At 41.7% G+C, this 11,158-nt stretch overlaps 1 protein-coding gene and 1 non-coding gene across 3 annotated transcripts; one reads left to right on the top strand and one right to left on the bottom strand.

Moving 5' to 3' along the window:
* Positions 1-1,074: 1,074 nt before the first annotated feature.
* On the bottom strand, positions 1,075-3,179 carry LOC112234931 (proteasome maturation protein). 2 transcript variants are annotated; one of them, XM_024403253.2, is made up of 6 exons: positions 3,112-3,179; positions 2,137-2,237; positions 1,962-2,022; positions 1,704-1,805; positions 1,483-1,576; positions 1,075-1,310 (listed from the first exon to the last, which is right to left on the bottom strand). In XM_024403253.2, the coding sequence occupies exons 1-6, from the start codon at positions 3,112-3,114 to the stop codon at positions 1,243-1,245; spliced, it is 429 nt and encodes a 142-aa protein (XP_024259021.1). In that variant the 5' UTR covers positions 3,115-3,179; the 3' UTR covers positions 1,075-1,242. The 2 variants fall into 2 exon arrangements, with proteins under 2 accessions (XP_024259021.1, XP_024259020.1); XM_024403252.2 differs by lacking the exon at positions 3,112-3,179 and adding an exon at positions 2,744-3,023.
* Positions 3,180-3,367: 188 nt separating this feature from the next.
* Positions 3,368-3,439, top strand: trnac-gca. Its single transcript has one exon. It is a non-coding gene; the product is annotated as a tRNA-Cys (tRNA).
* Positions 3,440-11,158: the final 7,719 nt, after the last annotated feature.

Here is an 11,158-nt window from a genome sequence, read left to right on the forward strand (position 1 = left end):
TTAAAAATATATACTTGTGTATTGATTTTAAAGAAAGTCATTGATGTTTATGGTTAGGTACACGTTGGAGCAACGACAGTACTTTTTCGCAAATGCCGCACCAATTATATGCAACGCAGGACACGCTAGATAAACTAGTAATATCATCAACCATGTGTAGTTAACTAGTGATTATGATTGATTGCTTTTCATAAGATAAGTTTAATGCTAGCTAGAAACTTACCTTGGCTTCTTACTGCATTCGCGTAACAGGCAGGCTCCTCGTGGAGTGCAATGTAATCAGGTGGTTAGAGCGTTGGACTAGTTAACCTTAAGGTTGAAGATTGAATCCCCGAGCTGACAAGGTAAAAAATCTGTTAACCCACCGTTCCTAGGCCGTCATTGAAAATAAGAATGTGTTAACTGACTTGCCTAGTTATTATTAAGGTGTGGGACCTGCAGATTGAAAGGTGCAGCTACACACTGCGCAGCCACACTAGTGTAGACAGTGTAGAGTTCCTCCCCTCCTCTGCTCACCTCCTCAGCTGATAAGTCCCTGTCCCTGTGGGACACCTGTGTGCTCAAGACACTCTACGGCAGCCGCAGCTCCATTAACCATGCTTCCTTCAGCCCCGCCGGCGACTTGCGAATCTTGTTGTGCTTTCATGCTATGTGACATCAGGACGTGCTCACCATAGAGTCTAGCAACGAGGTGGATTTCAGTCCGTCTTGCCGGATGCTGGCGATTGCAGGGCATGACTGTAAGGTGAGGGTGGTGGATCTGGTGTCCTCACAGGTGGCGGGTGTGCTGAAGCATGAGGGCGCTGTGCAGTGTTGTTTTGATCACAAGGGGGAGTACTTACTGTCAGGGGCATCTGACGAACAGATGTGTGTGGTCATGATGGATAAGATAAATCATTACAGAGTTAAACCTACACACAATCAATGTACCAAATAAGGACCACTAACCATAGCTCATTGCAACAAATCTTGCCTTTGTATGAACAATAAAAAAAACTGATGCATCGTGTGCTTCGGTGTATTTCTAGAAATTAAGTACAACAAAAACATTACCACACCAGCAATAAATCAACATCATGGTTGAGTTACAGGATTTATTAGAAACAAAATAATCCAATGATACAAAAGTTTTGAGTGCGGTCTCACATGAGGAAGTAAGTGACCATCTCTAAAGCAGATGCATTGTCACACGGTAACTAGTTAACAGTGGGTAAACACAAACGTCCTGGGGTCGGACGGCTCTTACATCATGCCCAGCTTGTACTCCACCATGATGTGGGGCTCACCCATCATCTCACTCTGGGCTGGATCTGCAAGGAGATGGACACAAAATGGTGGTGAACATGGTTGTTCACATCAGAAAAACAACATAGCCGTGAGTTCTCATCAGCTTCACTTCAACTGTGTTCCCTGTTGGCTTTAGTTCCTGATCATTTTTCTGCTCTCCTCCTTTGTAGAAAACCTATTGTTAGTGTGTCTTACCGTTGAGGATGTCCTCAAAGCTGATGCTCTCATCGTTCCCTTTGAGAGTGTCCAGAGCCAGGTGTGAGCTCTGCAGGAATGGCAGGCGCTGGATCTGAGATGGGGAGGAAAGAGGGAAGGTATACGTTGGAAAGTTATTTATTGCAATTGCCCAGACACTGTTCCTTGTTTTCAATGAAGATCAGAGATATGCTATTGTGTGTGAGATAGTGTGTGTATACCTGTCTGGCTGCCCTGTACTCCATCTGTAGTTTGAGGGGAGCGTGGAGGCCCTGGATGTTTCTGAGATTAGAGAAGTTCATTTTGTCCTGGTTCAGCTGAAACTGCAGGGAGAGGAGAAAACACTCAATGCTGGAGCTAAAGTAGCAGAGATGGTTAGGAGATAAATGCCTGAAGACTTGTATTAACTCCCAGAAAAGATGCATAGACTGTAGCTCAGTAAAACAGGACCTTGTGTGTCAAATGTGTTGGTCACTCACATTCTTTTCTGAAAGCTCCAACGCATGGCTGGGAAGCAGCTCATTTTTCACACTGCTAAATCTGAGAGAGAAACAGAGGGAGAGGAGAAAACAGCAGTTATATCAAAAACTGATAGTTTAGCTAGTTACATACTTTGAGTTAAATGAGTGTCCAACACAGAGACAGTACTCTCACCCGCTCCTGAGTGTGTCCTGAACGCCATAAGCCCCAACCTGTGGACCCATGCCCGTCACCGGTACACTGTCCTTCAGCTGTGATCTGAGTCCACGGGTATTCTGGTGACGAACAACAGAACAACTCGATTATAATTATAACAGAGGTATAGTAACACTTTACTGCAACCCAAACAACAGAGTTAACGTCAGCGACTTGCTACATTGTTAGTTATCACGAAACAAAAGACAGGCCGGATGATAATTGGCGCGTTGCTATGTAGCTAACGTTAGCTAGCTAATGGTCTAAACTCACCAAAGGTGATCGTGATTTATTTTAGAATGCATTGTTTTTCATTAAAATTACCCAAACGAAGCTTGGCAGGTGGGTTGTCTGCTTTGATGCCTCACTCAATTAGAAAGTCTGTGTTTTCGCTGGCGCTGTAGTAGTCATAAAATAATACACATTGTCATTATTCACTTTTTTTTCTCGAAATCATTTAAATTGGAAGAGGTAGTGAAGAGTTGAGGCGTTACCATACATTCTAAATTAGACATTCACCCACTTATGGAAACACCATCGCTATCAGCAAAGAATATTGGAATTATGGCCTATCCTGTTAGCATACAGCCACTGCTCTGCCTGTCCCGTCCTTTCCGCCCGTCTCGCTCTGCTTGCTTCTCCAGCTTCTGTTGAGGCTTTCGGCTTCGGATTTGTTTTTCGCGTAAGTTAGATACATTAACCAAACAGAGATATCTAGCTAACGTTGGCTCCCTCATCGCTGCTAGTTAGCGTTAGCTAGCTCCTCGCTCACTGGCACGAGTGACTAAGTTAGTCGAAATCAAAACGTCTCTACAAATACAGCTAGTAATGAAGGTCCAGAACCCCACGATTCATTGGTATTTCGTATAAACAATATAGTTAACTCGCACAAACATGAACTTTACACATTTACTGTATTAATTAAACAACAAATGTTGCTAATATGATAGCTACCATTGTCGCTCTGATGAGGCTGTTTTCACTTTCAGTTAAAAAAAACTTCCGGTTGTGTCAGTTTTACGACACATCCGAATCAGATGAAATAAATACAACCAGGCTAGTAGAAGGAAATAAAAAAGGAAAGTACGTTTACCGTTTACCGTATTGTTGCATTGTTATTTACATGTATTAGTATATGATTTATAGCACTTTATATACAGTTAGGTAGATTTGTCTTTATATATGAATTCCGTTTCAATTATTATAGGTTGGGGGTATAGCTCAGTGGTAGAGCATTTGACTGCAGATCAAGAGGTCCCCGGTTCAAATCCGGGTGCCCCCTCATTTTTGTGTGTCCTTCTTTGAGTAATAATTTGAACATGAATAGGTATAACATTTCGACGCGCATTGTGTCTGGTTTACCTACATCTGATGTCCTTAGACTTATTACAATTTGTTAAACGGTGGTGTAGAAAAAATATAGAATCCACACTTATGACTACAAATATATAAAATGTAGTATCAACATAAAGTGACATTCACCACTTTGCTTCATTTCTCTTCACATTTAATTGAATCTCACTGCATACGGTCATGGTTAAGTAGTCTCTGTTAGTCTGTATTGCAATTTTCTGGTCTGATCAGTGATATAGTCAGTCAGCCAGCCATCAGTCAGAGAGATTGGCCTGGAGCGTTCTGACTTGATGAGACTGGAGGATACGGAGCTGACTGAACTGAGCTGCACTTCCTAACCTGCCAAAGGTATGACCATATTAGAGACACATTTTCCCTCAGACTACACATATCCACAAAGAATTTGAAAACAAACCCAATTTTGATAAACTCCCATATATATACTGGGTGAAATACCACAGTGTGCCATCACAGCAGCAAGATTTGTGACCTGTTGCCACAAGAAAATGGCAACCAATGAAGAACAAACACCATTGTAAATACAACCCATATTTATGTTTATTTATTTTCCCTTTTGTACTTTAACTATTTGCACATCGTTACAACACTGTATACAGACATAATATGACATTTGAAATATCTTTATTCTTTTGGAACTTCTGTGAGTGTAATGTTGCTGTTAATTTGTATTGTTTATTTCACTTATGTTTATTATCCACTTCACTTGCTTTGCCAATGTTAATATATGTTTCCCATGCCAATAAAGCCTTTAAAATCGAAATTGATAAAGAGAGAGTTGTTACTCCCCTTGACCACAGGGGGATGCTATAATCACGTTGAAGTTGTTGGTTTGGTTATAATGTGCCATAACTCAAGGAATAAATCATTGTACCTTTGCAAGACTCCGAGGAATTACTGGTGCACACATTCCTCCAGTAATGAATATACCTGCAGAAATGTGAAAAAACATTGTTGCTTTGGGTACACTGCATTGCAGCTGTCTCAACGAATTGAGGCAACTCAATATTAGGAAGATGTTCATAATGTTTGGTATACTCAGTGTAGATTAGCAATAATGACGCTGTTTGAGGCATACAGATCAGCGAATATCATAGTGAGTGGTGCTATTGCAGGTAAGGATGCTCACTAACTCACATCTGCTTCAGCCACTTGATCTTCCTCCTCCTCTTCACGTGCTGCTGACTGCAGTTTGGAATGGTGGAACTCCACCTTCCTGCCATTGGTCTCCAATGTGATGATGTCACCTAACAGAGCAACCTGAATAAAATAAAATAAAATAAAATTTATTTATATAGCCCTTCGTACATCAGCTGATATCTCAAAGTGCTGTACAGAAACCCAGCCTAAAATCCCAAACAGCAAGCAATGCAGGTGTAGAAGCACAGTGGCTAGGAAAAACTCCCTAGAAAGGCCAAAATCTAGGAAGAAACCTAGAGAGGAACCAGGCTATGTGGGGTGGCCAGTCTTCTTCTGGCTGTGCCGGGTGGAGATTATAACAGAACATGGCCAAGATGTTCAAATGTTCATAAATGACCAGCATGGTCGAATATTAATAAGGCAGAACAGTTGAAACTGGAGCAGCAGCACGGCCAGGTGGACTGGGGACAGCAAGGAGTCATCATGTCAGGTAGTCCTGGGGCATGGTCCTAGGGCTCAGGTCCTCCGAGAGAGAGAAAGAAAGAGAGAAGGAGAGAATTAGAGAACGCACACTTAGATTCACACAGGACACCGAATAGGACAGGAGAAGTACTCCAGATATAACAAACTGAACCTAGCCCCAGTAAGCCAGTGACTCAGCCCCTGTAATAGGGTTAGAGGCAGAGAATCCCAGTGGAAAGAGGGGAACCGGCCAGGCAGAAACAGCAAGGGCGGTTCGTTGCTCCAGAGCCTTTCCGTTCACCTCCCCACTCCTGGGCCAGACTACACTCAATCATATGACCCACTGAAGAGATGAGTCTTCAGTAAGGACTTAAAGGTTGAGACCGAGTTTGCGTCTCTGACATGGGTAGGCAGACCGTTCCATAAAAATTGAGCTCTATAGGAGAAAGCCCTGCCTCCAGCTGTTTGCTTAGAAATTCTAGGGACAATTAGGAGGCCTGCGTCTTGTGACCATAGTGTACGTGTAGGTATGTACGGCAGGACCAAATCAGAGAGATAGGTAGGAGCAAGCCCATGTAATGCTTTGTAGGTTAGCAGTAAAACCTTGAAATCAGCCCTTGCTTTGACAGGAAGCCAGTGTAGAGAGGCTAGCACTGGAGTAATATGATAAAATTTTTTGGTTCTAGTCAGGATTCTAGCAGCCGTATTTAGCACCAACTGAAGTTTATTTAGTGCTTTATCCGGGTAGCCGGAAAGTAGAGCATTGCAGTAGTCTAACCTAGAAGTGACAAAAGCATGGATTAATTTTTCTGCATCATTTTTGGACAGAAAGTTTCTGATTTTTGCAATGTTACGTAGATGGAAAAAAGCTGTCCTTGAAATGGTCTTGATATGTTCTTCAAAAGAGAGATCAGGGTCCAGAGTAACTGGGTCCTTCACAGTTTTATTTGAGACGACTGTACAACCATTAAGATTAATTGTCAGATTCAACAGAAGATCTCTTTGTTTCTTGGGACTTAGAACAAGCATCTCTGTTTTGTCCGAGTTTAAAAGTAGAAAGTTTGCAGCCATCCACTTCCTTATGTCTGAAACCCATGCTTCTAGCATGGGCAATTTTGGGGCTTCACCATGTTTCATTGGAATGTATAGCTGTGTGTCATCCGCATAGCAGTGAAAGTTAACATTATGTTTTCGAATAACATCCCCAAGAGGTAAAATATATAGTGAAAACAATAGTGGTCCTAAAACAGAACCTTGAGGAACCAATAGACTTCTCAAATTATAATCTTCTTTCACAGAGGGGCTGAGTACTGCACTAAAGCAATGATGACAACATAGTATCTCTTCGCGGTTCCAACCATATCATACCGAACGAACCCATATACGATATAGTGTGATATCATTGGGTCTGAACTTCTGCCCCACCTTCACAGAGAGCAGTCTCCAGCCGTTGTTCTCTATGCGGCAGTACCAGCCAGCCTGTTCGTCCTGCATTTTAATGCATGGCACCATGTTGCAAGGATCTGTACACAGTTCCTGGAAGCTGAAAATATCCCAGTTCTTCCATGGCTTGCACTCACAAGACATGTCATCCATTGAGCATATTTGGGATGCTCTGGACCGACGTGTACGACAGCGTGTTCCAGTTCCTGCCAATATCCAGCAACTTCACACAGCCATTGAAGAGAAGTGGGACAACATTCCACAGGCCACAATCAACAGCCTGATCAACTCTATGTGAAGGAGATGCGTCGCGCTGCATGAGGCAAATGGTGGTCACACGAGATACTGGCTGGTTTTCTGATCCACGCCCCTACCTTTTTTTTAAGGTATCTGTGACCAATGGATGCATATCTGTCTTCCCAGTCATGTGGAATCCATAGATCAGGGCCTAATGAATTCATTTCAATTGTCTGATTTCCTTAAATGAACTGTAACTCAGCAAAATCTTTGAAATTTTAGCATGTTGCGTTTAAATTTTTGTTCAGTATACAAAATGTAATATCTCAGCAAAGACCTACAGACATGAAGCAAAGTGCGCTGTGCTTCTGAGAATGTGTTGTATCAGTTAATCTCTAAAAGCCATGTATATTTTACCCCCTTAACATTTACCTGTTTGCGTAAAGTCATCTAGTTACCAATTAACATGGGCATGGCAGAGTGTGTCATTGTAAAAAGAAGAAAGAAGAACAGAAAAGTATGAAACTTGAGATGAGAGAAAAAGGGAGAAAAAATCTGAACATGTGATAAAACATTTTTTGTCTCCATGTCAAAACACGCTGACAGACACAGACATACAGTACCAATCAAAAGTTTGGACACCTACTCATTCAAGGGTTTTTCTTTGTTTTTACTAGTTTCTACATTGTAGAATAATAGTGAATACATGAAAACTATGAAATAACACATATGGAATCATGTAGTAACCAAGAAAGTGTTAAACAAATCAAAATATATTTTATATTTGAGATTCTTCAAAGTAGCCACCCTTTGCCTTGATGACAGCTTTGGACACTTGGCATTCTCTCAATCAGCTTCACCTGGAATGCTTTTCCAACAGTCGTGAAGGAGTTCCCACATATGCTGAGCACTTGTTGGCTGATTTCCCTTCATTCTGCGGTCCAACTCATCCCAACCATCTCAATTCGGTTGAGGTTGGGTGATTATGGAGGCCAGGTCATCTGATACAGCACTCCATCACTCTCCTTCTTGGTCAAATAACCTAGAGCTGTGTTGGGTCATTGTCCTGTTGAAAAACAAATGATCACAAACAAAGCACAAACCAGATGGGATGGCGTATCGCTGCAGAATGCTGTGGTAGCCATGCTGGTTAAGTTTGCCTTGAATTCTAAGTAAATCACTGACAGTGTCACCACCTTTTGGTTTCACCACCTCCTCCTCCATGCGTCACGGTGGGAACCACACATGCTGAGATCATCCGTTCACATACTCTACGTCTCAGAAAGACACAGCGGTTGAAACCAAAAATCTCAAATTTGGACTAATCAGACCAAAGGACAGGTTTTCACCGGTCTAATGTCCATTGCTCATTTTTCTTGGCCCAAGCAAGTCTCTTCTTCTTATTGATGTCCTTTAGTAGTGGTTTCTTTGCAGCAATACGACCATGACGGCCTGATTTGCGCAGTCTCCTCTGAACAGTTGATGTTGAGATGTGTCTGTTACTTGAACTCTGTGAAGCATTTATTTGGGCTGCAATTTCTGAGGCTGGTAACTCTAATGAACTTGGGTCTTGGGGGACTCTGGGTCTTCCTTACCTGTGGCGGTCCTCATGAGAGCCAGTTTCATCATAGCGCTTGATGGTTTTTGTGACTGCACTTGGAGAAACTTTCAGTTCTTGAAATGTTCCGTATTGACTGACCTTCATGTCTTAAAGTAATGATGGACTGTTGTTTCCCTTTACTTATTCGAGCTGTTCTTGCCATAATATGGACTTGGTCTTTTACCAAATAGGGCTATCTTCTGAATACCACCCCTACCTTGTCACAACACAATTAATTGGCTCAAATGCATTAAGAAGGAAATACATTTTACAAATGAACTTTTAATAAGGCACCCCTGTTAATTGAAATGCATTCCAGGTGAATACCTCATGAAGCAGGTTGAGAGAATGCCAAGAGTGTGCAAAGCTTTCATCAAGGCAAAGGGTTGCTACTTTGAAGAATCTCAAATATAAAATACATTTTGATTTGTTAAACACTTTTTTGGTTACTACATGATTCCATATGTGTTATTTCACAGTGTTGATGTCTTCACTATTATTCTACAATGTAGAAACTAGTATAAATAAAGAAAAACCCTTGAATGAGTAGGTGTGTCCAAACTTTTGACTGGTACTGTACATTACATGAAACTGAGAAAGAGATTCTCACACTTAATTTGGGGTGTAGCTGTCTCCTGCCTGCCAAACAGTGAACACCACACTACTGCACCCAATGTTCTTACTGAGACTGCATTCCACCCAACAGCTATGGGAAACGATGACTCTAGAACCCTTGCCAGAGTGTGAGAGAGAGGAGGGAGAAAGAGAGACAGAGAGAGCCAGAAACCTTGCCAGGGTGTGAGGTAGACAGAAAGAATAAAGGAGGATGGGAGGGGAGAAGAGAAAGGTAATATTTTCCAAATGACCATTTAAATGTAAATTTTAATAACCCATCATTATGTAATAACTATTAGGAGACGCCCTTTCGAATGTTGTTGTTGTGCTGACAGGTTGAACTGTAGTGGGGAGAAGTCCTTTGAAGTGTAGAGGCAGAGACAAGCAGATGCATGCATGTAATGCCATGAGCATTGCTGATAGCACCTACGCCTGCTGAATACATATTCAACAACGCCTGAGAGCCAGACATACAATGCATTCAGAAAGTATTCAGACCCCTTGACTTTTTCCACATTTTGTTACGTTACAGCCTTATTCTAAAATTGATTAAATTGTTCCCCCTCACATCAATCTACACACATAATGACAAAGCAACAACTGTTTTTTAGAAATGTTTGCAAATCTATTAAAAAAAAAATTAAACATGAAATATGACTTTTACATAAGTATTCAGACCCTTTACTCAGGTTCAAGTCCGGACTCTGGCTGGGCCACTAAAGGACATTCAGAGACCTGTCCTGAAGCCACTCCTGCATGGTCTTGGCTGTGTGCTTAGTGTCGTTGTCCTGTTGGAAGATGAACCTTCACCCCAGCCAGAGGTCCTGCACGCTTTGGAGTAGCTTTCATCAAGGATCTCTCTGTACTTTGCTCCATTCATCTTTCCCTCGATCCTGACTAGTCTCCCAGTCCTTGCCCCTGAAAAACATTCTCACAGCATTATGCTGCCACCACCATGCTTCACCGTAGGGATGGTGCCAGGTTTTCTCCAGAGGTGACGCTTGGCATCCAGGCCAAAGAGTTCAAACTTGGTTTAATCAGACCAGAGAATCTTGGTTCTCATGGTCTGAGAGTCCTTTCGGTGCCTTTTGGCAAACACCAAGGGGGCTGTCATGTGCCTTTTACAGGCAGGTGTGTGCCTTTCCAAATTATGTTCAATCAATTGAATTTACCACAGGTGGACTAAAATCAAGTTGTCAAAACATCTTAAAGATCAATGGAAACAGGATGCACCTGAGCTCAGTTGAGTCTCATAGCAAAGGGTCTGAATATTTATGTAAATAAGGTATCTCTTTTTATTTTTAATACTCATATTTGTGGTAAAAGCAAAAACTCTTCAAAAATGTTGTCTCATAGCAAAAGGTCTTAATACTTACGTATATATATATATATATATATATATATATATATAACTATTTTATCCAATATAGAATAAGGCTGCAATGTAACAAAATGTGGAAAAAGTCAAGGGGTCTGAATACTTTCTGAATGCACTGGACATAACATTGTAAACCACAGGAGGCTGCGGAGGGGAGAACGGCTCATAATAATGGCTGGAACGGAGCCAATGGAATGGCATCAAACACCTGGAAACCATGTGCTTCATGTATTTAATACCATTCTACAATTCCGCTCCAGACATTATCACGAGCCTGTTCTCACCCATTAAGCTGCCACCAACCTCCTGTGTTGTATACATAACCTATTAATCATTATTGTGCAAAACACTATAGAAAACGGACACAAACAGAGAGTCGAAACACAAACACTGGACAACAAATGAAGTCCAAGATGTCGAAGGGGTCTAAAGCATGACAAAAACATTAGTTTGTACACATTTTTCTGGGTGTGTAGGCCTGTGTGGCCCTTCCCAAGTGACCTCATAGAAAATGGCCAAAGTTAACTGTGACTAGCTGTACTCCATCCTACTAACCACACAGACAAACGACTGTATCGCAGTATTCCCATCCACACACTCATTACATGCACTACATTACATGCACTATTTAAATCAGCAAGTATGTAATAAGGCATTGTGTTCAGTATTGTTAGTCTAGGTTCATTAGTATAGTTGGAATGTGGTTTGGTAGGAATGCTCTTGTGGTGTTGGTGGCAGGCATAACTATTCAGGTA

This window comes from Oncorhynchus tshawytscha, linkage group LG16 (assembly GCF_018296145.1).
Source record: "Oncorhynchus tshawytscha isolate Ot180627B linkage group LG16, Otsh_v2.0, whole genome shotgun sequence".
Lineage (NCBI taxonomy): Eukaryota > Metazoa > Chordata > Actinopteri > Salmoniformes > Salmonidae > Oncorhynchus > Oncorhynchus tshawytscha.

Excerpts from the sequence above, each read along its gene's own strand:
- LOC112234931 (XM_024403252.2), bottom strand. The coding sequence starts at position 2,854 with ATGTATCTAACTTACGCGAAAAACAAATCCGAAGCCGAAAGCCTCAAC. Across the intron at positions 1,806-1,961 it reads TGGAGCTTTCAGAAAAGAAT|TTTCAGCTGAACCAGGACAA; the intron begins GTGAGTGACCAA and ends CTCTCCCTGCAG. Across the intron at positions 1,577-1,703 it reads AGTACAGGGCAGCCAGACAG|ATCCAGCGCCTGCCATTCCT; the intron begins GTATACACACAC and ends TCCCCATCTCAG.